Source organism: Heterodontus francisci, chromosome 3 (assembly GCF_036365525.1).
Source record: "Heterodontus francisci isolate sHetFra1 chromosome 3, sHetFra1.hap1, whole genome shotgun sequence".
Lineage (NCBI taxonomy): Eukaryota > Metazoa > Chordata > Chondrichthyes > Heterodontiformes > Heterodontidae > Heterodontus > Heterodontus francisci.
In genome coordinates, this window is record NC_090373.1 from 163,852,955 (window position 1) to 163,880,898 (window position 27,944).

At 43.4% G+C, this 27,944-nt stretch overlaps 1 protein-coding gene and 2 pseudogenes across 11 annotated transcripts in view; all 3 read left to right on the forward strand.

Moving 5' to 3' along the window:
* Window positions 1-27,944, forward strand: part of LOC137363487 (uncharacterized) — a 296,432-nt gene that overhangs the window by 258,506 nt on the left and 9,982 nt on the right. For 9 of the 11 annotated variants that reach the window (XM_068027298.1, XM_068027300.1, XM_068027301.1 and 6 more), the window contains one exon: window positions 763-929. In XM_068027298.1, coding sequence (XP_067883399.1) covers window positions 763-929 — 167 coding nt within the window. Of the gene's footprint in view, window positions 1-762; window positions 930-10,077; window positions 12,239-16,621; window positions 16,718-27,944 lie in introns of those variants that run through there. The other 2 variants (XM_068027304.1, XM_068027306.1) reach the window with 2 other exon arrangements.
* Window positions 3,398-3,506, forward strand: LOC137368075 (5S ribosomal RNA; annotated as a pseudogene).
* On the forward strand, window positions 5,436-5,554 carry LOC137368090 (5S ribosomal RNA; annotated as a pseudogene).

Consider the following 27,944-nt stretch of genomic DNA (forward strand, 5'->3'; position numbering starts at 1 on the left):
AACCACCCAGCACTTTATTTCAGAAACCCATCTGTGACTGGAAGCTGGGTAGCACGTTATTATGTTACAAAATGGGGTTAATCAGAGTGAGACTTGGTGACCTGTATCACTGGTGAAAGTTGTATAATAGGACAGTTATTTGCATCAGTAAAAATAACTGTCAATTAGTGAATAACCTTGTTAAGAAGTTGGACCATTGCTGATTCAACTGCTGGAGATTCTGACAGTCACTGAATTATTGATACAGAAGTACAGAACCAGCTACTAAAGATGATAAATTGAGCCACTATAACATTGAAGTATGGTGGATGATAATGTTCAGCACATAATTCCTGCTTGTGTTTTTCACATTGTCAGCATAAAATACTTTTGCTCTCCAAATGATATGGAACAAAACTTATAAGGGCTATTATTCTCTCCCTTAGCACTGTCCAGTAGCAGTTTGGGTGTGAGAGAAGAGCACTGTGCCAAGAGCACAGCCTTAGTGCCCTGTGGGGCCTAATTAAAACCTGCAGCTCAGATGTTCAAATCGTATAAAATTAAACTCCATATTTAGTTCATCTTCAGGTTCAGGATGGAAATGATGAAGAATCTATGATGATTTTTCTTCTAGTCTATGTGTATGTTCACAGTATTTTTTCCTTTCCTGTTTATTGTGCACAAACCCTTTTTTATATTTCTATCTCTTTTTGTGTGTTTAGAAGTAGAACTGATTTGCATTTATTATTAAAACATCCAAGTCATTTCTTTATCTTTGCTCAGTGGATTTACTTGTGAACCGCTGGAAAACTGGATTGCTGGCCCCAAGAGAAATGTTTGGCTCCATGGCATGTGTTCAACTCCCAAAATGTCTACTTAAAGATGGATATGCAAATTATGAGCAAGCAGAGATCATCCAGAATGTCCTTTACAACCAGTATAACATTGAGGTATGGTAGCTGATATTTATCACATATTTTCTGTGTGTTTTCCACATTGCCAGCATAAAATATTTTTGCTGTCCCATTTTCACGTAACAAAGAGTCTTTAATCCTTGCTTGGCACCATTGATATCATTGAGGAAACCTGCATGGGCTGCACGGGTAACAACTTGCAGCGTTGTCTTCCCCTGTGAAATGGACATGGTCTGCATAGCGCTGCTTTGAAGTGGCTCTATGTCAATGCATTTTTCTCCTTTTGACTTTTACAGGTAATGGTGCAGGATTTTTATCTGGACAGCTTCTGGACTGTGGTCATTTTTTAATTAATTTATGCCTACCAGAAGTGTAATTGAGATGTCAATGGGCTTCATGTTTATTTAAATCCCCTATGAATGAGATCATGCTGCTGTGCCATGGCTGAGATGGCAGCAGCTGTCTGGGCACCCCTGCAATCTTCCTTAAAAAGAATGAGTAAGAGAGTGGCACTGTAGTTCTAAGCAGAAGGTAAGGGAACAGGGAAACCATGTGTGGGTACAGAAAGCTGGTGTGGTGTTAGGGTAGGGTGGCTAACCCTCCTGGCTTAGGCGGGATTCTACCAGAATGGGCAATTGGTCTCCTGACTGCTGCTGCTGGTGGTGAGTCAGAAGAAAGGGCCCTTGTTTGCGTGTTTCGTGCAATACCTTGGGTATCATGGCTTACAACCAAACTGAGGCCCGCTCGTCTCCCTGCTTGTCGGAGACACCACTCAATTGCCAGCTGTCAGGTGACAGAGTTGAGGCTTGAGAAAGCAATTAGGGGCAGGAAGTAACGATGCAAACTGGAGAGGGAAGGAGAGAAAAACACAAACTGGGGAGGGAAAGAGAGAAACACAACTGGGAAGGGTGAGAGAGAGAATGACAACTGGGGAGGGAAGGAGAGAAACACAACTCGGAAGGGTGAGAGAAAGACATACTGGGGAAGGAGGGAGAGAGAAACACAAACTGGGTAAGGATGGAGAGAGAGAAGCGAACTAGGGAGGGAAGGAGAGTGAAACACAAACTGGGAGGGAAAAAGAGAGAAACTCAAACTGGGGAGGGAAAGAGAGAGAGGGGGGAGTTTTATGCTCTCCCCATGTCAGGTTTCGAAGTGGGGAGAACATTTTATCGGGGGGGGTGGGGGTTGGTGCGGGGGGAGCCCTGCCACCTTCCCGCTTCCACCCAAATTAAGTCTGGGGTAAGAAGACCTATGAACGGTCTTCCTGCCCCACTGCTAATTGAGGCCCTTAAGTGGGCAATTAATGCCCAGTGCTGGGCGGGCCTGTCGCCACACGGGGACCATTCCAAGCAAATCCATGCAGGTTGGTTGCCAGCTCCGCGGTTGGTGGGAGGGGGTTCCAAATTAAAAGCCACATTGCCTGAACAAGGGACCCAGCATGGAGAAGAGGGAGCCCGCTGAGAGCCACCCACCCCCGCTGTTGTTGCTTACTCCCCTCCCCATGACCTCCTACCCCACGAAACCCTTCCCACTGTGACTTATCAGTGGCCTGGTTCCAAGGCCTCGGGTGAGTGGTCCACCAGCAGTGGCCACCGCCTCCACGGTGACGCTGCTCAGTTAAAGAGCTGCCGGCCTCTGAAAGGCCAGCAGCTTTCAGCAGGCAGGACTTCCAGCACCAGGGTCCTTGATCTCGGGGATGACCCGCCACTGTCCACTTAAATGCCTAATTGGCATTTGATTTGGTGGGCCTTCCCCCGAGGAGGCGACACAGAACTTTCGCCAGCGCTTTTGCCGGTGGTTGAGACAAAATCCCAGTCAGACAGAAAGACAAACTGGAGCAGGCAGGAGAGAGAATCAGTGAATTGAATTAGGTTTTATTTTGGTTTAATTTATTAATTTTAGAACTTGCTGTGTAATATAAAAAGTCATACTATTATATGAAAACTTTAACCGGAAGTTCCTAATGTTGATGTTTTTGTTGAATCATTGGCATTTACTTGGTGTTTCTCTTTGATATTGTAGAAACATTACAGAAGTAGTTTTTATTTAAACATTATTTATCCTTAAATTTTAAAATTCTTTGTGTTCTTTCCTTGCTTTATAAATTGTTATTTATCTAAGTTAAATATTTTAATGTCATGGGATTAAGGTGTTATGTGAAAATGCCACGTGATCAAATGTCACATAATCAAATCTCTAGGAATATGTCAAACTAGAGTTGGCTACTCTGCCTGGAAGAAAAGGCTGCTTCCCAATTGTCTGAGTTAGTTTTGAAGCTTAAGGCAAGGCAATGAAGAGTAGAGCTTGTAGTTTATGTCTGTGGGAGACATAGCACCTAGAGAGACAGAGAGTGAAGTGGGGAACAGGAAAAAAAATCCTGTGTCACAAAACAGGCAGTATTGGACCTGCTGGCTGATATATACTCTATGAACCTTTGAGTTAGTGGGAAAGAATAAGTGATGGCACTGTGTGCCTTGAAGTAGAGAAAAAGCTAAGTAGCTGATGCCTACAGCTATACTAGTCTGAAAATGCCCAATCTTGGAAGCTAAGCAGACTTAGGTCTGGTTAGTACTTGGATGGGAGACTGCCTGGGAATACTAGGTGCAGTAGGCTTTTGCTGCCAGCAGAGGCTGCTCACATCACAGCTCTTCACATTCACTCTGCCACACAATCAATCAGCAAGCTTTTTGCCGCTCGCTCGTGCAGTCTCTCTCTTTCTCGCTTTATGTTGCCCATTTCTTTGCTGCACATTCTCCTGCTGCCACAAAAGGCAAAGGAGTCGGCACAGAGTGAAAGAAAAGCAGAAGAATAAAGTAAGCTAGCAAAAGAAGACGCAAAGCATCAAGGCGTAGAAATTCATCATGGAACAGTGTCACAAAACAGGCAGTATTGGACCTGCCGGCCGATATATACAACACCCGGATACGGGCGAGATGCCAGAGGATTGGCGGTCAGCGAAGGTTGTACCATTGTTTAAAAAGAGTGCAAGGGATAGGCCAAATAATTACAGGCCGGTCAGTCTGACCTCGGTGGTAGGTAAATTATTAGAATCAATTCTGAGTGACAAGATAAACTGCCACTTAGAAAGGCATGGATTAATCAGGGATAGTCAGCATCTATTTGTTAAGGAGAGATCATATCTTACTAACTTGATTGAGTTTTTTGAGGAAGTAACAAGGAGGATTGATGAGGGTCATGCAGTGGATGTGGTGTACATGGATTTTAGTAAGGCATTTGACAAAGTCCCGCATGGCAGACTTGTCAGAAAAATGAAAGCCCATGGGATACAGGGGAATGTGGCAAGTTGGATCCAAAATTGGCTCAGTGACGGAAAGCAAAGGATGGTAGTCAACAGATGTTTTTGCGAATGGAAAGCGGTTTCCAGTGGCGTTCCATAGGGCTCACTGTTGGGACCCTTGCTGTTTGTGGTATATATTAATGATGTGGACTTAAATGTGGGAGGTATGATTGGGAAATTTGCTGATGACATAAAAATTGGGCATGTAGTTGATAGTGAAGAGGATAGTTGTAGACTCCAGAATGATGTAAATGGTTTAGTTGAGTGTGCGGAAAAGTGGCAAATGGAATTCAAGTCTGAAGTAATGCATTTGGGGAGGGCAAACAAAGCGAGGGAATACACAATAAACGGGAGGATATTGAGATGGGTAGAAGAAGTGAGAGACCTTGGAGTGCATGTCCGCAGGTCCCTGAAAGTGGCAGGACAGGTAGATAGAGTGGTGAAGAAGGCATATGGATTGCTTTCCTTTATTGGCCGTGGTATAGAATACAAAAGCAGGGATGTATTGCTGGAACTGTATAAAATGCTGGTTAGGCCAAAGCTAGGGTATTGCGTATAGTTCTGGTCACCACATTACAAGAAGGATATAATTGCTCTGGAGAGAATACAGAGGAGATTTACAAGAATGGTGCCAGGGCTTGAAAATTGCAGCTATGAGGAAAGATTGGATAGGCTAGGGTTGTTTTCCTTAGAACAGAGGAGGCTGAGGGGAGACTTAATTGAGGTGTACAAAATTATGAGGGACCTAGATAGAGGAGACAGGAGGACCTGTTTCCCTTAGCGGAGAGGTCAATTACCGGGGGCACAGATTTAAGGTGATTGATAGAAGGATTAGAGGGGACATGAGAAAAACCTTTTTCACCCAGACGGTGGTGGGTGTCTGGAATTCACTGCCCAGATTGGTGGTGGAGGCAGAAACCCTCAACCCATTTAAAAGGTACCTGGACATGGACCTGAAGTGCTGTAACCTGCAAGGCTATGGAACAGGTGCTGAAAGGTGGGATTAGATTGGGCGGCTAGATTTTTCTGCTGGTGCAGACATGATGGGCTGAATGGCCTCCTTCTGTGCCGTAATTTTTCTATGGTTTCTAACACCCAATATTTAGTTCCATTGTAGTTAAGGCAATTAAATGTTAGGCACTGTGTTTAATGTGGCTTGATCTGATGCTGCCCATTTTGTGCCATTGCCTGAGATGAATTTCTACTTCCAAGTTTTTAAGTAATGAGATCCAAAGCAGGCTATTGCCCACTGAGACACTATTCTGAAAGTATCCCATCCTGTCTGATCTTGGAAGTTAAGCAGACTCAGGCCTAGTTAGTACTTGGGTGGGGGACTGCCTGGGAATACCAGGTGCAGTAGGTTTTTGCTGCCAGCAGAGGCTTTCGCTGCCATTAGTCAGCAGTCCTTTTGCCTTCTTCTGATCTTTCAGGCACTTTCTATGACTCAGTCATGCTCTCGATCACTCTCACCCCTTGCTCATTTTCTCACGCTCAGTCTCTCTCTCTCCCTCACTCGCTTGCTCTCTCTTTCCCCAGCTCATTTCCTTGCAGCCTGTTCTCCTGTCGGGTCGATCCACTGGCCATATCGTGGCATTTGACAGCTTTTATCCATATATGAAATGGTCACATCTTCTTCAGGTCTGAAGTGGGCAAATGTGACAATGATTGGGGTGTGGACTTCAGTATTTAGTTAGCTGTTGGGCCTGGAGTTCCCAACCCTTCCAGAATGACCGGGTGTTTACTGAATTCAGGGTTCCTCCCCCAAGCACTGCCACCAGCAACCCAGTGGATCAGCAATTTAAATTTCTCGCCACGGTGCACCACACCCTTTGCTCAGTCACATCATTAGCGGCAGTTAGAGAAGTCTCTGGCTCCATGACATCGCCCGAGTCTTGGCAATCAGAGGGTTCCCCATTTTCACCCTGCCTTGCCCTCACTTTCCTCTCTACTCTTCCCTCACTCTCCTCCCCGAGGGAAATAAGGGAACTTGCAGAGGCACTGGCCGTAATCTTCCAATCCTGCTAAGATACAGGGGTGATGCCAGAGGACTGGAGAATTGCAAATGTTATACCCTTGTTCAAAAAAGGGTATAAGGATAAGGCCAGCAACTGCAGGCCAATCAGTTTAACCCTGTTAGTGGGAAAGCTTTTAGAAACAATAATTCAGAACAAAATTAACAGTCACTTGGACAAATGTGGATTAATTAAGGAAAGCCAGCATGGACTTGTTAAAGGCAAATCATGTTAACTAACTTGATAGAGTTTTTTGATGAGGTAACAGAGAGGGTTGATGAGGGTAATGTAGTTGATGTGGTGTACATGGACTTCCAAAAGGCATTTGATAAAGTGCCACAGAACAGGCTTGTCAGCAAAGTTAGAGCTCATGGAATAAAAGGGACTGTGACAGCATGGATACAAAATTGGCTGAGGGACAAGGAAACAGTTGTTTCTCATACTGGAGGAAGGTATATAGTGGGGAACCCAAGGCATCAGTATTAGGCCCACTGCTTTTCTTGATCTGTATTAATGACCTAGACTTGCGTGTGCAGGACACAATTTCAAAATTTGTGGATGACACAAATTTTGGCAGTATTGTGAACTGTGAGGAGGAGAGCAGTAGACAGGCTGGTGGAATGGGCAGACACATGGCAGGTGAAATTTAATGCAGAGAAGTGTGAAGTGATACATTTTTGTAGGCAGAACCAGGAAAAGCAATATAAATTAAAGGATACAATTCTAAAGGGGTTGCAGGAGCAGAGGGACCTGGGGGTATATGTGTACAAATCATTGAAAGATGCAGGGTAGGTTGAGAAGGTTAGTAAGGCATATGGGATCCTGGGCTTTATAAATGGAGGCATATAGCACAAAAGCAAGGAAGTTATTATGAAACAAAAACAAGAAATGCTGGAATCACTCAGCAGGTCTGGCAGCATCTGTGGAAAGAGAAGCAGAGTTAACGTTTCGGGTCAGCGACCCTTCTTCGGAAGTTATTATGAACACTGGTTCAGTCTCAACTGGAGTATTGTGTTCTATTCTGGGCACCAAACTTTAGGAAGCTTGTGAAGGCATTAGAGAGGGTGCAAAAAAGATTTATGAGAATGGTTCTCCGGATGAGTGGGCAAAAATCTGGCAGATGGAGCATAATGTGGGAAAATGTGAAGTTGTTCGCTTTGGCAGGAAGAGTAAAAAAGCAAAGTATTACTTAAACGACTGCAGAATTCCGAGGTGCAGAGGGATCTCGATGTTCTAGTGCATGAGTCACAAAAAGTTAGTATGCAGGTACAGCAAGTAATAAAGAAAGCTAATGGAATGCTATCCTTTATTATGAGAGGAATTGAAAATAAAAGTAAGGATGTTATGCTTCAGTTGAACAGGGCATTGGTGAGACCACATCTCAAATACTATGTGCAGTTTGATCTCCTTATTTAAGGAAGGATGTAAATATGTTGGAGGCGGTTCAGAGGAGGTTTACTAGATTGATACCTGGAATGAGCGGGTTGTCTTATGAGGAAAGGTCGGACAGACTAGACTTGTTTTCACTGGAATTTAGAAGAGTGAGGGGAGACTTGATTGAAGTTTATAAGATCCTGAACGGTCTTGACAAGGTTGATGTGGGCGAATCCAGAACTAGGGGGCACTGTTTTAAAATTAGAGGTCGCCCTTTTAGGACAGAGATGAGGAGAAATGTTTTCTCTCGGAGGGTTGTGCGACTTTGGAACTCTGCCTCAGAGGGTGGTGGAGGCGGGGTCATTGAATATTTTTAAGGCGGAGGTAGATAGTTTCTTGTTAGGCAAGGGAATCAGAGGTTATCGGGGGTAGTTGAGAATGTGGAATTCAAGACAAACAGATCAGCCATGATCTTATTGAATGGTGGAGCAGGCTAGAGGGGCCAAATGGCCTACTTCTGCTCCAAATTCGTATGTTCATATGAGGGACTCCAGTTATGTAGATAGATTGAAGAAACTGGGGCTGTTCTCCTTAGAGAAGAGAAGGTTGTGGGGAGATTTGATCGAGATGTTCAAATCATGATGTGTCTGGACAGAGTAGATAGGGAGAAACTGTTCCCATTCGCAGAAGAGTCGAGAACCAGCGGACACCAATTTAAGGTGAAGGGCGAAAGAACCAAAGGTGACATGAGAAAAACATTTTGATGCAGCGAGTGGTTAGGATTTGGAATACACTGCCTGAGAGTGTGATAGAGACAGATTCACTCATGGCTTTCAAAAGGGCATTGGATAATTAAATAGAAAAAAAAATTGCAGGGCAATGGGAAAAAGGCAGGGGAGTGGGACTAGTTGAGTTGCTTGTACGGAGAGCTGGCACAGACATGTCGGGCCAAATGGCCTCCTTCTGTGCCGATTCTGTAAAGCAAAATCTGACATCAAGCCACATAAGGCAATATTAGGCCAAGAGTTTGGTCAAAAGAGGCAGGTTTTAAGGAGCATCTTAAGAGGAAAAAAGGGAGGCGGAGAGGTTTAGGAGGGAATTCCCGAGCTTGATGCCTGGGCAGCTGTAGACGTGGCCACCAGTGGTGCAACAATTAAAATCGGGGATGCTCAAGAGGCCAGAATTTGAGGAACATAGATATCTCGGAGGTTTGTAGGGTAATTGGAGGAGATTACAGAGATAGGGAGGGGGTGGGGCCATGGAGGGATATTGCAAAATAATGGATGTCATAAAACTGAGAACAGCCTCCATCGCTACATATAAAAGATTAACAGCACTGAGGAACATGTTCTGAAGGTGTAACAACATTTTGAAAGCCAGATGCCAAAATTCAAGATCTCTTTTGCCAATACCTGCCTGTCCCTTTAAGACAGAGAGCACCTAAACAGCAGCTCAGGATGTAACAGGGTCAGATTTTTATCGGGCAGTCTGATCCCCGATCTTCATCCAGTGTACTAGAGGAATTTTGTGTACAAAGCCCTATTTGCATGTAATTTACATTGCAGCACCAGAAAAGTTATAGAGGAATTTCAGGTGCAATATCTTTCAGATTGTTACGACCAGGTGAGAAAGGTGTCTAGGGGTCTGTTACTGTCGCCACCTGGTCTTATTGTAACAGGGTTTAATTATAAACACACTGTGTTTTGAGCTCCCGCTTTGTGAATCCTTGTTCACAGCTTTCCAATTATAAGGCAAAGAAATGAGCACACCAGGTTTTCTTTAGGTTTAAAGAAAAAAAGCGAACTTTATTAAACCTTAAACTTAAACTCTAATTTGGTTAACGCCTACGGATACAAGTCATGCCCACTCTAGCATGCACATGCGATACACACATGCAAATAGAGACAGAAAGGAGAAGAAAAATAAAATGGAGAGGTTTGAGGCAATCTCTAAAGAGGGTTTTTTTTTTTACTGTGCTTCGAACTTGCTGTAGGGTCCTTGATTCTAGGTAGTCTTGCTTTTCGTTGAGGCCCAGTATTCTTCTTAAATCTTGTTCACTATAGGAGACTTTTCTCTCATGGGGTTCATTTGTCTTCACTGGCTTCCGAAGCTGGTGAGAGCGAGATGAGAGCAGACACAGAAAGGTGTTCTCAGTCCAGGAGCTAACAGCCTTCTGATTTCAAATTCCCTGTTGGAAGCTCAAATTCAAAAAACTCCAACAGTTACGTAACCAAACTGTCCCCACTACGTCTGTTTGTGCATTCGGCCATCTTAGTGGTTAACCTGGAATGCTTCAATGTCTGGTAATCAAAAGTCCGTTGTGGATGAAATTGGAGCAGGGAATAGCTCGTTTGTCCTTTGAAGTACTTGTCTGTCGATATGCTAATGTCTCTCTCCAGCCAAAATCTCCAATTGTTTTTTAAAGCAAGTTTTTTCTTCACCATCGGCAGTTTAAAATCAACGTTCATGTGGCGAAATTAATTTTCCTCATTCTTGGCAGGTGGGGGCTTGCCTGACAAGATGCTGAATGCGATCAAAGGAATAGTGCTCATTTTTCCTCTGCACTACACCTATTTCTCAGGCTCTATTTGGAAGCAAAACGGAGGAAAATCAGCTCATAAACTGTTATTGTACACGTCCAATTCTTTATTCCATAGATGAAACAAGTTTTTTTGTTATATATGTGCCATTTGCAGAGCAGTACAGATTAGTGGTGGATTTGAATTTTACAAACTCAGTTGGGAAATTTAGTATGCATATACAGCACAGTTTCCCTCGCATGCACACAGTTCTCCCATCCATGTGTTTTAATTCTCAGTGTAGGACACCTCACTCATTTGTGACTACAAGGCATACACACTCTATTTTGGAGGTGTAAGGGCAATCAGTTTGATGACACAGTAGAAATAGTCACCTAGGATTTCCATAGGTGTTCTCCTACAGTAGGTTAGAAGAATTGCTGAAGAAACTGCATAGACAGCTAAATATGACTATTTCTATCATTTCTTGGTAGGGGAGGGGAGTTTATGCAGAACTCCCATCCAAGTTACGTCATCAGATTGGGAGAGTCCTGTGGAAAATCAAGGCCCGTATACCTTAAGAATCACCACCTGCTCCTGCCATTCTTCATGGTATTAGCCTGTCAGACACTTTTACTAAGGGTAAATTTTGCATGGCCCTGCTGGCAGCCCAATGCCTTATACGTGTTGGATGTCATTTGGAAAATTGGGCTGATGGCTCTCGTGGCAGTCTGGATAATTGCATCAACTGAGTCAGTAACCACCCTCCGTTTAACTGGCACCTGTGCTTTTAGTGGAGGGTGGTCCTCAACACCTAAAAGGGTCACCACTGTTTGCTGCACCTCCTGCATCTGGACCTCCATCTCCTCAGTATCAAGGGATAAGTATAACTGTGCTCCTGCAAACAGTTAGACCACTTTACTTCTGCCACACAATTCCATTTTTCATAGCCAGCTACAGACCTTTAAAAGCTGCTGTTTTGCCAGATTCTTTGCTCCCCAACCACGTTGGCTGGAGCCAAAGTCTGTGGGAAAGCTTTTCCTGTATCTATAGCCTATTCAAAATAGGTGGCAGTCTTATATTGCAGAGTTTTCCTTTTATTTGTTCATGGGATGTGGGCCTTGCTGGCTAGGCCAGCATTTGTGGCTCATCCATAATTGCCCTTGAGAAGGTGGTGGTGAGCTGCCTTCTTGAACCACTGCAGTCCATGTGGGGGTAGGTACACCAACAGTGATGTTAGGAAGGGAGTTCCAGGATTTTGACCCAGCGACAGTGAAGGAACGGCAATATAGTTCCAAGTCAGGATGGTGTGTGGCTTGGAGGGGAACTTGCAGGTGGTGGTGTTCCCATGCATCTACTGCCCTTGTCCTTTTCGGTAGTAGAGGTCTCAGGTTTGGGAGATGCTGTCTAAGGAGCCTTGATGAGTTGCAGTTCAACTCGGTCTGCAGCAGTGACTGCCACCAGAGGGGTGTGTGTGCGTACTGAGCCAGTGCAGCATCATTCTTAGCTGCCTCACAAAATTGGGGCTAGAAAGTAATGTCCTTTTCACATGCTGTGATGGTGACGCTTCAGACATATTATTTCATTCATATAGTTAGAATGGCCTTCGATGCTGTTATTTTGATTGAAATTGGATTCTTGCTGATCAGAAATGTATGTGCTTCTGCTAAGGCTGTGTCATTTGTGGATAACATAAATGTTAATTTACAATGAAAATGCCCAGCAATACCTAGTCCTGTATTCCAATTTAATGCTTACACAGCGCAAATTGTCCATAACAGCAGGTAGCAGTTCAGATGGCAAAGGAATGCTTAGCAGTATTACTGCTATTGTGAACTTTAGAGCTTAAACAGAGTGGAAAATGCTTACCACAATGAACTAAAAATTCCAATTTAAGCAATTATTGGGGGGGGGGGCATTTGGTTTTTTTTACATTTATGAGAGTTAAAATTCACAATGCAATCAGTTTTCATTACTGCAAATAGACTTTAATGAATACCTTCTCTATAACAAAGTCTAGTATCAGGAGTATTCACACAACATTTTTAATATATTACCAGTTGATCTGTGATGGTGTGCACAAATAAAATGCGTGGATTTGCAACAAAAGATGTGAAGCTATAAATTAAAAGAATTGTATTGTTCGGGTGAACTGATTACCTGGAAAATTGCTCAAGTGTATAGTGAGTAAATAAATATTAATATATATGGAGAAGTTTAAATGTCATGAATAAATTCTTAATTTTTACAAGTCATTAAATATTAATAGTGACAGAGTAAATTTGATAAGTTTGATGTGTTGGGTAGATTAAAAATGGTAGACTATAGAAGTGTTCTGCGTGAGTACTGAGATGATGACCTGGATTTTAGTCCAGAGACAACTTCTGTGCGGAGTGGGGGAAGCTGTTGTCAGGTTGTGAAATCTGGAAGAACACGTTTCTCAAATGTCCTGCAGAGTTTAACTGCCGGGCTGCCTCACATTCTTTTCTGTGGTGTTCCTGACCACAAGCACCCTGATTGACAGGCCAGCGGCCTCTCGGATAGGAAGCCAGCTTCACTGGGTTAAAGTCTACGATAGCAGGTAGGTGGATTGAGGGAGTGAAAGAGATCATGGTCGTGGTGGAGGGATCCAGTGGTTGCCTGGGGTGTTCCCATGGTGGTCAAGGGGAGCAGATGCGAGTTAGGGGGTCTGATGGTTGGATGGGAACCAGATAACTCACTGGAATGGGGGCGGGGGGTAGTAAACTGGGTAGTTTGTTATGTCTGGAAGGAACACTCCTGTTCCTTTTGGCCCACAAGCTATGCTGTAAAGGCAATTTCCGAGGCCCTGGCATTGCGGCAGCCTATCTTTAAAATTAGAATGACCAACCCGATTCTCTCAAGATGATTTCTCACCCACCCCTCACCCTGCCTGCTTTCAAACCAGACGTGGGCAGGTTCAAGGTGAGTTCAGTTCCTGTTCTAGATTTATTGCATTTTAACCTCTGATGCAATCCCAAGCCATTCGTTTTTAGAAGTTAAGATTCAGCCAGTTTTTGTTTTATATTCATTCATGGCATGTGGGCAATGCTGGCTACGCCAACATTTATTGCCCATCGCTAATTGCCCTTGAGAAGGTGATGATGAGCTGCCTTCTTGAACCCCTGAAGTCCTTGGGGTGTAGGTACACCAACAGTGCTGTTAGGAAGGGAGTTCCAGGATTTTGACCTAGTGACAGTGAAGGAACGGCAATATAGTTCCAAGTCAGGATGGTGTGTGGCTTTGAGGGGAACTTGCAGGTGGTGGTGTTCCCATGCATCTACTGCCCTTGTCCTTGCAGGTGGTAGAGGTCACGGGTTTGGAAGGTGCTGTCGAAGTTGCCTTGGTTAGTTGCTGCAGTGCATCTTGTAGATGGTACACACTGCTGCCACTGGGCTAGGAATGTGGAGGATGGAAAAGGAACAATGCTAAATTTGGTCATAGAAGTTGAGCGGTTGTTTAATGTATGTACTGTACTACCACCTATGTCGGCAAGTGAGTAGGGAGTGTGAATATATACAACTTGACTGCTGCATCTTTCTAGTTACTTGGGACTGAATCCTCAGCCTGAAAGTGACAGATCGGCAGTTCCAAAACATACTGGAGGTGGCTCGCACTTTCATGACCTCAGGATATCCCAAAGCATTTTACAGACAGTTAATTACTTTTGAAGTGTAGTCATTGTTGTAATGTAGGAAATTAAAGATAAATCACTTAAGTTTATTTATAGTTTGAGTGGCAAAGAGAAAGCAGAGAACAAATTATATTAAAATAGAATATGCAGCGCAGAAACAGCCCATTCAGCCTAACTAGTCTGTGCTGCTGTTAATACTCCACACTAATTTCCTCCCATTCCATTGACCTCATCTGAGCCTTTCAGCATATCTTCCTATTCCATTTTCTCCCATGTACACGTCTAATTTCCATTTTGAAAGCATCCAAGTTATTTGTCTTAACCACTTTCTGTAGTAGCAAGTTCCACATTCTAACTACTCTCGGAATAAAGAAATTTCTCCTTATTTCTCTATTGGATTTATTAGTAATTATCTTGTATTTATGACCCCTAGTTTTGGATTCTCCCATAGGTGGAAACATTCTCTCCGTATCTGCCTTGTCCAACTCAATTATAATTTTGAAGATATCTATAAGGTCTAAAAGAAAAAAAAGGCTTGCATTTTTATAGCATCTTTTAGAACACAGGACATCCCAAAGCATTTTACAGCCAATAAAGTACCTTTGAAGAGTAGTCACTGTTGTAATGTAGGAAACCCGGCAGCCAATTTATGCACAGCAAGCTCCCACAAACAGTAATGTGATAATAACCAGCTAATCTGTTTTTGGGATGTTGATTGAGGGATAAATATTAGCCAGGACACTGGGATAACTCCCCTGCTTTTCTTCGAAATAGACATGGGATCTTTTACGGCCACCTGAGAGGGCAACGAGGCTTCGGTTTAACATCTCATCTGAAAGATGACACCTCCGACAGTGCAGCACTCCCTTAGTATTGCACTGGAGTGCCAGCTTGATTTTTGTGGTCAAGTCCTGGAGTGGTTCTTGAACCCACAACCTTCTGACTCAGAGGTGAGACTGCTACTCTGAAGTGATTTATGACATTAACCCCTTGAAGGGACTAAACCAAATCAGGAGCACATCCCCACGAATCTCCTTTAATCAAGTTCAAACCAGACAAATTCTCAGACACTTATTTGGGTCCAAAGAATTATACTAGCTTTCTCTCAGAGAAAGAAAACCAACAGAGAATTTTACCATCTTTCAGATAACTTCTAATAACTTTATGAAAAAGTCATAAATATCCCAGTTATTATAAAGGTCTGGGAAATTCTCTTCAATAGGTATCTCTCCACTTAAAGAGACACGAAGAGGGGGTTCTTGTTGTTGTATACAAAATACTACATGAGACGACTTATTAACTTTTATATATTTATTAAAGAATTTAACATGCAATAAACTTCTTAAGTAGATAAGTATATCACAATATCAAATATTACTGAGAGATGTAACACATATTCTTATTTCTAACATAGAATCCAAATGTTTAACCTTGCTAATGTTACAGCAAAATTATCTGAGAATATCCAAAATATCCATCAAAATTTAAGTAAACTTGTACCTTAAATCCCCGAATAAGGTATGGGATGAGAAGCGCTGTTGAGGATTCAACACCTCTAAGTGTTTACTTCAAAACCTTGTATTTATACTATTTCTAAGGTGTCATATGACTTTTGCATTAGATGTGACCTTCCTGTGTTCCCTTTTAAAATCTATATCTTTAATTTAATGTTATACTTTAATTATGAGGGGCATTGATAGGTTATATAGGAAGAAACTTTTTCCCTTAGCAGAGAGGTCAATAACCAGGGGGCATAGATTTAAGGTAAGGGACAGGAGGTTTAGAGGGGATTTGAGGAAAAGATTTTTCACTCAGAGAGTGGTTGGAATCTGGAACGCACTGCCTGAAGAGATGGTAGAGGCAGAAACCCTCACAACATTTAAGAAGTTTTTAGATGAGCGCTTGAAACGCCATAACATACAAGGCTACGGGCCAAGTGCTAGAAAATGGGATTAGAATAGATAGGTGCTTGATGGCCAACACAGACACGATGTGCCGAAGGGCCTGTTTCTGTGCTGTATAACTCTATGGGCTGAATTTTACGCCACCCCAGCAGGTCAGTTGGTGGCATAGGGATGGCATAAAATTGAGCGGGAGGCCTACCCGCCCCACTCCCGCCTCCGGTCGACTTTAAGGGTGTGGGGGGAAAACGGCCCGTCCGCCCGAGGCCAATCAAGGCCCTTAAGTGGCCACTTAAGGGCCTGTGCCTGCCTCCATTGGTATTTTAACCATGGCAAGTGGGCATGCTGGGGACGTGAAAGGCCGCCCAGCGATAGCTGCCGGCCTTTCCGAGCCCCGGGCAGGGGACATGGTAGTCGAGCACAGGGTGCCCAATTGAGGGCCGCCCCCACCTCCTAACCCACCCACGGGACTCAGGACGACTCCCCCTCCCCCCAAACTACCATTCCAGCCTCACCAGGGAAGGACCGATCCCCCTGGTGAGGCATGCCCAACTCACTCACTCTCCAGGGATCATGGCATCGGCTGGGCTGCAGTCTCAGCAGTGGCCACCGCTCCCGGTGGCACTGCTGGGACTAAGATCTGCCAGCCCGCTGATTGGCTGGCAGCTCACTGAGGCAGGACCTCCTCCCTCAAGCAGGTGAAAGTCCTGCCTCGGGACAGTTAAAGCCCAGGGACCCGTAAAATACGGGACGGATCCCCAGGCTAGGCGGAAGCGGGTTCGCCACCGATCTTCACGTCGGTGGCAAATTCCTGTCCGCCCAAGGTAAAATTCAGCCCTATGACTCTATTGGAATTTGAGGTTTGTGAGTTTTTATCTGGTCAAAATGTTCATTATTGTGTTTACTTGACCTCTCCTGTTCCTGTGAGTACATTCCATTTATTGTTAATTACCCTTTCCATTCTACCCACAGCAACCTCTGGAGCCGACCTGTCTGAACAACAACCCCATAAACCTATTAAGTTTTATTGCTACCTCTTACTGAGGTCACACAGGATATTTCAATGTGTGTGTTTATCTTCCAAGCCCCTGGTAACAGCAATTCTATTCTAACAGAGACCTTGAAATGTTTAACTCTACCATCTTTAAGGGGAACTTCAGTGAGATCTGAAAACTAATCATTTATTCAATCTTTAACTCTAAAGGCATAATATACTAACTATTTCCAAATTCTACTTAATCAAACCTATTATTCCTATATTTTTTCACAACTCCTCTAAATTTTCTCTTTTCTAAAGAAAAAAAAGCCCTATCTGTTCAATATTTCCCAATAGCTATAATCTGTCAGTTCTGGTACCATCCTTGCAAATCTTTATAGCACTTTATCCAGTGTTTCTAGGTCCTTTTTATAGTATGGAGCCATTTATGTGCAGAGTACTCTAATTGCAACCTCATCAGGGTCCTATAAAAGTTTAACCTAACTTTAGTACTTTTGAATTCTACATGGCTACAAATAAATCCCAGTCCTTTGTTAACAATTTAAATTGTTTTGCTGACGTTGTTTACCTGTATCCATTGATCACTTTGCTCTTCTACCCCATTCACTTTCTTAGTTTCTAAAATACCGGTGATGTTTCTATTTTTCCTACCTCACAATTATCTATGTTAAAGTTCATTTGCCACTTAATGGCCCAGTCTGCAAGTTTTCTAATGGTCATTGGTAAAAACTGAAGTGAAGTAATTATTCAATACTTCTGCAATTTCTGGCATTACTTGTGAGTTTAAGAATAGCTGGTGGATGAATTGTGAAGAAGGAGCAGTTAGAGTGAAGAGGAATCAGTGGTTGAAATTCTTTACAGATATAGAAATAATTTCAAAAATGAAATATACAATTGTAGGTTTTCTCTGTAAAATGTTCTTGTGGAGCAGAGAGGGGATATTGTACTTGAGGGTTCATTGTTGACTTTGTCACTCACCCACATCCCAAGAACAGTATTTTTTCTAGTGGGATACAGAGTTGGGTGAACTGGGGCTGGAAGTCAATCATATTGTGGAATCAGAGAGTCAGATGTACTTAATATAAATTTCCCTGCTTTAAAATAAATTAGGGATTAAGTTTTGCAGAAGTATTTCACGTAGTGTTGCCCAAGGAGTGCTGTTGAACAGTGGTTCTCAAACGTTTTTGTCCGCAGACCACTTAGGTGGGGCAAAAGACCTCCTACTGGTCCTACCTCACCCACTTTCACTTTCTACTGCAAAAGAACTCATCAGAATTAATGGGAAGAATGGCGTTGCGTTTGATAAGAAACCAATGAGGTGATGTCTGGTTCCAAGCTGGAGAGCTTCATTCTCATGCCGGGCTCCACGTTCCATCAACTCTTCTTCGTTTTCAGCTGCACAAGCTTTGAAAATCTGATCTCACATGTTGTAGGGAATGGCAGCAGGTGCTACAGAGCTGTGTCAGCAAGTCCAGGATACTCAGATAGTACGTGGAGCCAAACGTCCATCAAACCTTTCTCGCTGATACTAGCTTCAGTGACTTGCATTTTGTACTAGCATGTGGACCACCTGGAGGACCCTTGTAGACCACACTTAGAGAACCACTGCTGTATAAAGTGAATGTTGGTGCATGCCATAGCACAACTTTTAACAAATTAATAGATTATTTAAAACATTGAGTTCAAGGCTTCATCCGTGTAGTCTGTGTTGGCTTCCAGCAACTTATTGGTCCATACTAGTCATGTGACCCTGTGTTTAGGTTACTATACTGGCACTTTGATTTATCTGTAGCCATTGTGTGACCCAAACCCAAGTAACATTTAATAACGGATGAGATCAGTACAGTAGTGAGAAATGATCTTGGCTCAGGAGATCAGGATGTTGTTTGGGTGGAGATAAGAAATAGCAAAGGAAAGAACATAGGAAATAGGATCAGGAGTAGGCAGTCTGGCCCTCGAGCCTGCTCCATCATTCAACCAGATCATGGCTGATTTTCTACCTCAGTGACATTTCCCCGCACTATCCCCATATCCCTTGATATCTAATATCTCGAAATCTATCAATCTGTCCAGAACATACGCAATGACTGAGACTCCACAGCCCTCTCGGGTAGAGAATTCCAAAGTCACTGGTGGGAGTAGTTTATAGGCCTCCTAACAGTAACTACACTGTAGGACAGAATATAAATCAAGAAATAATGGGGGCTTGTCGGAAAGGTACCACAATAATCATGGGCGATTTTAATCTTCATATAGATTGGACTAATCAAATTGACAAATGGAGCCTTGAGGATAAGTTAATAGAGTGTATTTGGGACAGTTTCTTAGAACAATACATTCTGGAACCAACCCAGGAGCAGGCTATTTTAGACCTGATAATGTGTAATGAGACATGATAGAATTTCACATTCCATTTGAGGGTGAGAAGTTTGGGCCTGAAACTAGTGTCTTAAACTTAAATAAAGGCAATTACAAGGGTATGAAGACAGAGTTGACTAAAGCAGACTGGGAAAATGAGTTAAAAGGTAAGACAGTAGTGAAGCAGTGGGAGACAATCAAGGAGATATTTCATAACTCCCAACACCGATATATTCCATTGAGAAAGACTCTATGAGAAGGATGCACCATTCAAGGTTAACTAAGGAAGTTAAGGATGATATAAAATTAAAAGAAAAGGTGTACAAACTGCAAAGATTAGTCATAGGCCAGAAGATTGGGAACATTTGAGAAACCAGCAGAGGATGACTAATTTCTCCTTTTTTAGAGTATGAGAGTAAACGAGCAAGAAATATAAAAACAGACAGTAATAACTTCTACAAATATAAAAAAGGAAGAGGGTAGCTAAAGTAAGCGTTGGTCCCTTAGAGGGTGAGACTGGGGAATTAATAACAGGAAACAAGGAAATGGTAGAGACTTTGAACAAGTATTTTGTATCTGTCTTCACAGTAGAGGACACAAAAAACATCCCAAGAATAGCAGAAAATCAAGAGGCAAAAGGGAAGGTGGAACTTGAAACAATCACTATCATTAGAGAAAATGTACTAGGAAAACTAATGACACTAAAGGCTGACAAGTCTCCTGGACCTGATCGCCTGCATCCTAGAGTCTTAAAAGAAGTAGCTGCAGGGATAATTCCCTAGATTCTGGAAAGGTCCCAGCAGATTGGAAAACCGCAAATGTAACACCTCTATTCAAGAAAGGGAGGTGACAGAAAGCCGGAAACTATAGGCCATCTGTCATTGGGAAAATGCTGGAATCCATTGTTAAGAAGTAGTAACAGGACATTTAAAAAATCATAATGCAATCAGGCAGAGTCCACATAGTTTTATGAAAGGGAAATTGTGTTTGACAAACTTATTAGCGTTCATTGAGGTTGTGACAAGCAGGATGGTCATGGGGGAACTAGTAGATGTTGTGTATTTGGATTTCCAAAAAGCATTCGATAAGGAGCCACATAAAAGGTTACTACATAAGATAAGAGCTCCTGGTGTTGGAGGTAATATATTAACATGGATAGAGGATTGGCTAGCTAACAGAGAACAGAGAGTCGGGAAAAATCAGGCATTTTCAGGTTGGCAAACAGTAATTAGTGGAGTGCCACAGGGATCAGTGCTATTTACGATCTATATTAATGTCTTGGATAAATGGACCTAGTGTATTGTAGCCAAATTTGCAGTGATACAGAGATAGGTAGGAAAGCAAGTTGTGGGAGGCACAAAGTGTCTGCAAAGAGATAGAGATAGGTTAAATGAGTGGACAAAATTTGGCAGATGGAATACATTGTGGGAAAATGTGAAGTTGTCCTCTTTGGCAGGAAGAATAGAAAATCAGAATATTATTTACATGGAGAGAAACTACAAAATGCAGCAGTACAGAGGGATCTGGGTGTCCTTGTACATGAATCACAAAAAGTTAGCTTGCAGGTACAGCAAGTAATTAGGAAGGCAAATAGAATGTTGGCATTTATTGCAAGGGAGATGGAGTATAAAAGTAGGGAAGTCTTGCTACAACTGTACAGGACATTGGTGAGGCAGCGCCTAGAGTATTGCGTTTAGTTTTGGTCTCCTAGCTTAAGGAGGGATATACTTGCATTGGAAGCAGTTCAGAGAAAGTTCACTAGGCTGATTCCTGGGATGAAGGGGTTGTCTTATGAGGAAAGGTTGAACAGGTTGGGCTTATAGTCATTGGAGTTTAGAAGAATGAGAGGTGATCTTATAGAAACATATAAGATCCCGAAGGGGCTTGACAGGGTGGATACTGAGAGGATGTTTCCCCTTGTGGGGTTTGTAAAACTAGGGGGCACGGTTTCAAAATAAATGAGTTTGGTTTATATCAAAGGGCAAAACTGCATATCTGTTATATATTACAAATTGAATCATAGAAAGTTTACGGCTCAGAAAGAGGCCACAACATCCATTGAGCCTGCACCAGATGAAAAATAAGCCACCCAGCCTAATCCTACTTTCCAGCTTTTGGTCCGTAGCCCTGCAGGTTGCAGCTCTTGAGGTGCGTATCCAGACTCCTTTTAAATGAGCCGAGGGTTTCTGCCTCTACTGCCCTTACAGGCAGTGAATTCCAGACCTCTGCCACCCTCTGGGTGAAAAAAACTTTTCCTCATCTCCCCTCTAATCTTTCTATCAATCACTTGAAATCTATGCCCCCTAGTCAGTGATCTCTCTGCTAAGGTAAATAGGCCCTCCCCATCCACTCGATCCAGGCCCCTCACAATTTTGTACATCCCAGTCAAATCTCCCCTCAGCCTCCCCTGTTCCAAGATGAACAACGCCAGCCTGTCCAATTTTTCCTCATAGCTGCATTTTTCCAGCCTTGGCAACATCCTCATAAATCTCCTCTGTACCCTCTCCATTGGAATTACATCCTTTCTGTAATGAGTGACAGAACTGCACACAGTACTCAGGTTGTGGCCTAACTAATCATTTATACATTTCCAGCGTAACCTCCCTGCTCTCGTATTCTATATCTCGGCTAATAAAGGAAAGGATTCCATATAAAAACAGAAAGTGCTGGAAATACTCAGCAGATCAGGCAGCATCTGTGAATAGAGAAGCAGAGTTAATGTTTCAGGTCTGTGACCTTTTATCAGAACTGGCAAAGGTTAGAAAAGAATTGAGTATTTCCAGCACTTTCTGTTTTTATTTCAGATTTCCAGCATCTGCAATATTTTGCTTTTCTTAAAGGATTCCATATGCCTTCTTAACCACCTTATCGACCTCTCCTGCTACTTTCAGAGATCTGTGGACGTTCACTCCAAGGTCCCTCACTTCCTCCATACCTCTCAGTATTCTCCCATTAATCATGCATTTCTTTGCCTTGTTTGACCTCCCCAAATGCATCACCTTATACTTCTCTGGGTTGAATTGCATTTGTCACTTTTCTGCCCACCTGACCAGTCCATTGATGTCTTCCTGCAGCCTACAGCTATCCTCCTCGCTATCAATCAAATGGCCAATTTTCATGTCATCTGCAAACTTCTTGATTATGCTCCCTACATTTACATCCAAATCATTAATATATACCACAAAAAGCAGGGCACCTAGTACTGAGCCCTGCAGGACGCCACTGGAAACAGCCCTCCAATTGCAAAGACACCTGTCAGCAATTACCCTTTGTTTCCTGCCACTGAGCCAATTTTGTATCTCGCTTGCTACATTCTCCTGGATTCCTTGCGCTTTTATTTTTTTAACCAGTCTGCCATGTGGGACCTTGTCAAAAGCTTTGCTAAAATCAATGTTGACGACATCAACTGCACTACCCTCATCAAACCTCCTTGTTCCTTCTTCAAAATATTCGATCAAGTTAGTCAGACATGATCTACCCTTAACAAATCCATGATGACTATCCTTGATTAATCCATGCCTTTCTAAGTGACAGTTTATCCTGTTTCGGAGAATTGATTCCAATAATTTGCCCACAACTGAGGTTAGACTGACTGGCCTATAATAGTGTGTGGTTGCCAGATTATAAAAGTACTGCATCAGTATCTGGCACTGTAAACATAATACTTTTTTTTATTCGTTCATGGGACATGGGCAACACTGTCATGGCCAGCATTTATTGCCCATCCCTAATTGCCCTTGAGAAGGTGGTGATGAGCCGTCTTCTTGAACTGCAGCAGTCCATGTGGTGAGGGTAGTCCCACTATGCTGTTAGAAAGGGAGTTTCAGAATCTTGATCCAACAACGATGAGGGAACGGTGATATATTTCCAAGTCAAGATGGTGTTTGATTTGGAGGGGGACTTGCAGGTGTTGATGTTCCCATGTATCTGCTTTCCGTGTTCTTCTGGGTGGTAGAGGTCATGGGTAAGGTGCTGTCGAAAGAGAAAGGTGAGTTGCTGCAATGCATCTTGTGGATGGTACACACTGCTGCCACTCTGCGTCGGTGGTGGAGGGAGTGAATGTTTAAGGTGGCGGATGCGCTGCTGATCAAACGGGCTGCTTTGTCCTGGGTGGTGTTGAACTTCTTGATTGTTGTTGGAGTGGTACCCATCCAGGCAAGTGGAGAATATTCCATCACACTCCTGACTTGTGCCTTGAAGATGGTGGACAGGCTTTGGGGAATCAACAGGTGAGTTACTCGCTGCTGAATTCCCAGCCTCTGACCTGCTCTTGTAGCCACAATATTTATATGGCTGGTCCAGTTAAGCCTGTGGTCAATGGTGCCTCTCAGGATTTTGATGCTGGGGGATTCAGCAATGGTAATGCCTTCGAATGTCAAGGAGAGGTGATTAGACTCCGTTGGTGATGATCATTGCCTGGCACTTGTGTTACTTGCCACTTATCAGCCCAAGCCTGAATGCTGTGCAGGGTCTTGCTGCATGTGGGCACGAACTGCTTCACTATCTGAGGAGTTGCATATTGAACATGATGCAATCATCAGCAAATATCCCCACTTCTGACCACATGATGGAGACAAGGTCATTGATGAAGCAGCTGAAGATGGTTGGGCCTAGGACACTACCCTGAGGAATTCCTGCAGTGGTATCCTGGGGCTGAGATGATTTGCCTCCAACAACCACAACCATCTTCCTTTGTGCTAGGTATGACTCCAGCCAGTGGAGAGCTTTTCCTCTGATTCCCACTGATTTCAATTTTACTAGGGTTGCTTGATGTAACACTCCGTCAAATGCTGCCTTGATATCAAGAGCAGTCACTGTTACCTCACCTCTTGAATTCAGCTGTTTTGTCAATGTTTGGACCAAGGCTACAATGAGGTCAGGAGCCAAGTGGCCCTGGTGAAACCCAAACTGAGCATTGGTGAGCAGGTTATATTCGGGTGAGGGTATCAACTAAAGGACAAAATACAAACACACACTTGCAACCAAATAGTTAACAGTAAAAAAAAAGTCCGAAAGGATCATGAGAAAAACAAAAAACACTTGAAATATGTGAAGAAAGTTAAATTAGAAAGGAATTTATCAACAAAGCATTAGAAAAAAAAGAGAACAGCCCACACGCTGGCCTTGACTCAGCAATATCTTGGCAGTAAAACAAGGGGAAGGAAACATTCAATCCTCCCCTCCCCCTCTTTCTCTCGACCATCCCTCTTGTCTTCCATCTTTCTTCCCCTTCTCTCTTCCCACAGCCAACCACCCCCACCACCCAATAAGGCATAAATAGTGGCCCCTACTGCTCCCTGACACATACACTGAGGCACATTCCAGAGACTTGGCAGCCCCTTTCCTCTCTCCCCCTCTCCAACATTCCTTTCCTACTGTAAGTCATTTGTGAACTCTGATCATGCGGAAGCCATTGTAACCTTTGTTCCTCCTTTTGTTGCTGAAGGGGTTTGTTTTTCAAAAAATATATTTTATTCATAAAATTTGTAAAAGTACATACTTAACGATTCAATTGACATTACATAAAGTGCCACGCAGTTCAGTTTCTTTCAATATGATACGCGGCACTCTGAGGTTCTTCACTACACTTACTATTACAGGTTACATTTACAATATACATTTCATATCAAACATTCTCTGGTGCATACATCCCGAGGGGTTTTCCACAGATTCCAGCCCCTCAGTGTACTTTGGCGGGAGGGCCTTAGACTGTGGCGTTTCCCCATTGAGCCTCTGTGGCGTCTGCCCCAAGCTTTAGTATGTCCTATAACATGTAGATGCCAGTCTGCAACACTCAGTCGTGGACAGCTCTTTGCACTGGAAGACCAACAAGTTTCAGGCAGACCAAAGAGCCTCTTTCACCAAGTTGATGATCCTCCAGCAGCACTTGATGTTTACCTCGGTGTGCGTCTCTGGGAACAGCCCGTAGAGCACTGAGTCCTGCGTAAAGGAGCTGCTTGAGATGAACCACAACAAAAACCACTGCATCTCTTTCCAGACCTTCCTTGCAAAGGCACATTCTGGAAAGGGATGGGCGACAGTCTCTTCCCTACCAGAGCCCCCTCGAGGGCAGCATGCGGAGGTGGTGAGACTCTGGGCATACAGGAAGGATCTGACAGGGAGGGCCCTTCTCACCATCAGCCATGCTACATCTTGGTGCTTGTTTGAAAGTTCCGGGGATGAGGCATTCTGCCAAATGACTAGGACTTTACGTGCAGACCACTGCCTGATGGACTTGTGGTCAAAAGGGGTTTTTCTGCACAAACCTTCCTCAAGGGACAAGTGGTACAGCAAGGTTCAATTGAATGGAGTGTTCTGTGGCAAAGTGGCCAGACCCATCTTTCGCAACACCAGGGACAAATAGAACCTCAGCACATCATGACACTTGTGGCAGGATTTTGGTTTTTGAGTCGGGACCCTGACATCAGGGTCAAATGGGGGTCCTGACCCCGAACTGTGTGGGGAACAGTCACCCAGAGTTAGTTTCCTTGAATTGACCAATTAATGGTCAGAGGGTCTGCACGCCGTCGAAATAAGGTTTGTGGGTGTGTGGTCGAAGTTGGAGAGCCAATAGGAAGCTCTTTAGCACAGAAGGAGATGCAACCTGCTTTTTCAGGTAAGGGAGAGAGAGGGCTTCTCCATTTTGAGACACCCTCTCAGCACTTTTAAAATTTTGCTTTAAAAAGTGGCCAGGGTTGCCGGGCTACCACTGTAGAGGGGAAATCCCTCCACAGAGCTCCCTGCCACTGCAGCCGTCACCAGGTAGGCAGGGAGGGCCTGAAAGCCTGCCTGAAATGCTGGTTCCCCCGGCCTGCCTCCAGGCAGCTGGCCTGTTCCTGACGCTGTGGGGGGCCCAGAGGCCAACTGGAAAATTCCAGTCAGTCTCTGATAATTGACCTTACTTGGCCTTTTACTTGCCTTAATTAGCTACCCTCCACTTGCAGGAGGTAACCTTTCTGTGATCCTGCCTCCAGGAAAATGGCCAGCAGCGTGAAATTACACATCTGTCTGCCTCTGTACTTGCCCACATATGGGGGCAAAAATTTAGCCCTTGGTGTTTGCTTACTGAGGGTCTATGCACAGCTTGATGCAGCCTCACACGAAGTTGGCCATCAGGATGAGGACAACATTGGGTATGGTTTTCCACCCTTTATCTAGGCATTTGTACACCAGGGCCCAGAATGATGCATACTTTCTAGGATACCTAGCCCTCTAAGCACTTGCTGGCACGCAGCATCACTCACTCTACTACTCAAACACCACCTCACAAATATTAGAGATAATTGTATCTTAACCCAGTTGGCGTGAAGCTGACCAGGTTGGATTAGCTGTCTGTTTTACAACTTGTCCAATATTGACTTTAATGAAAAGTAAAATTAGACATGGTGGGTGGAAAGTGGCCCATTGGAAAATCCTGTCTGGTAATTCTTAAGATTAAATTCCAAAGGTAAGGAATCAAAGCTTGTAAAATTGCACTGAATTCAGGACAACTTTAATTTAGGTAAAATATTTAATTAGGACAAATTATTTTTAAAGTCAGAAAATGCACTGAACAAAATGTGTTAAAATCAATATTTTATGGGGATGATATGGTGACAGGAAATAAATGCTGTGATTTAATCCTCACAGTCTTCTTTAAGCATTTATATACTTCTGGTTTCTTTCCGGAGGTCAGAAGGCTGTTTTTGAGTTGTCAGCTGAAGCCTGAAGGATATTGATCATCTTTTACTAGTTTTGTAGATCAGCATATATGTTTTAGTCAGAATGTTGAACCCCTTGTGTCAGTTTCTTACACTGATCACAGAAGATAAAAATGACATTTCATATCTCTGTCTCTGATCACAGTATCTGGTATGGAAATTTATGTGAGTGGCATCTTTAATTTATTCCTGGCTAGTGTTACGACCAGGTGAGGCAGGGGCCTAGGGATCCCCTCTCAGCCCTTTCCTAGTTTGACCATAACAGAGTTTAATTTTTAAAAACTGTGTTTTTAGCTTCCCCTCCATGAGTCTTTGCTCACTGCTCTCTAATTGTAATTGCAAAGAAATCAACCAGACAGGTTTTCTCAGATTTAAACAAGAAAGGTTGTAAGTTTATTAACCTTAAAATTCTAATTCAGTTAAAACTACTAAAAATACGCGACACAACCACACTAGCATGTACACGCGATAAACACACACGCAAATAGAGACAGAACATAGAACATAGAACATACAGCACAGAACAGGCCCTTCGGCCCACAATGTTGTGCCGATCCTTTGTCCTCTGTCAAGGACAATTTAATCTATACCCCATCATTCTCCTTTATCCATATACCTATCCAAAAGCCTTTTGAAAGTCCCTAAAGTTTCTGACTCAACAACTTCCCCGGGCAAGGCATTCCATGCCTCGACCACTCTCTGGGTAAAGAACCTTCCCCTGACATCCCCCTTATATCTCCCACCCTTCACCTTAAATTTATGACCCCTTGTAACGCTTTGCTCCACCCGGGGAAAAAGTTTCTGACTGTCTACCCTATCTATTCCCCTGATCATCTTATAAACCTCTATCATGTCACCCCTCATCCTTCTCCTTTCTAATGAGAAGAGGCCTAGAATGTTCAGCCTTTCCTCGTAAGACTTATTCTCCATTCCAGGCAACATCCTGGTAAATCTCCTCTGCACCCTCTCCAAGGCTTCCACATCCTTCCTAAAATGAGGCGACCAGAACTGCACACAGTACTCCAAATGAGGCCTTACAGAGGAAGAGAAAGAATTAAGGGGGAAAGGTTTTAAGTAATAGATGGAATTCAGTTACTGGTTCTGGGTTGGATGTAAAGTCTTCGTTTAAAGTTAAGTTTTGCAGTTCTCGTTGGGGCCCAGTGCACACTTTCAAACTTGTTTTGCTGGTCTTCTGTCTTGAGGCTTGAGTTACTTCCGTGGATCCCTGGAACTTTGCATG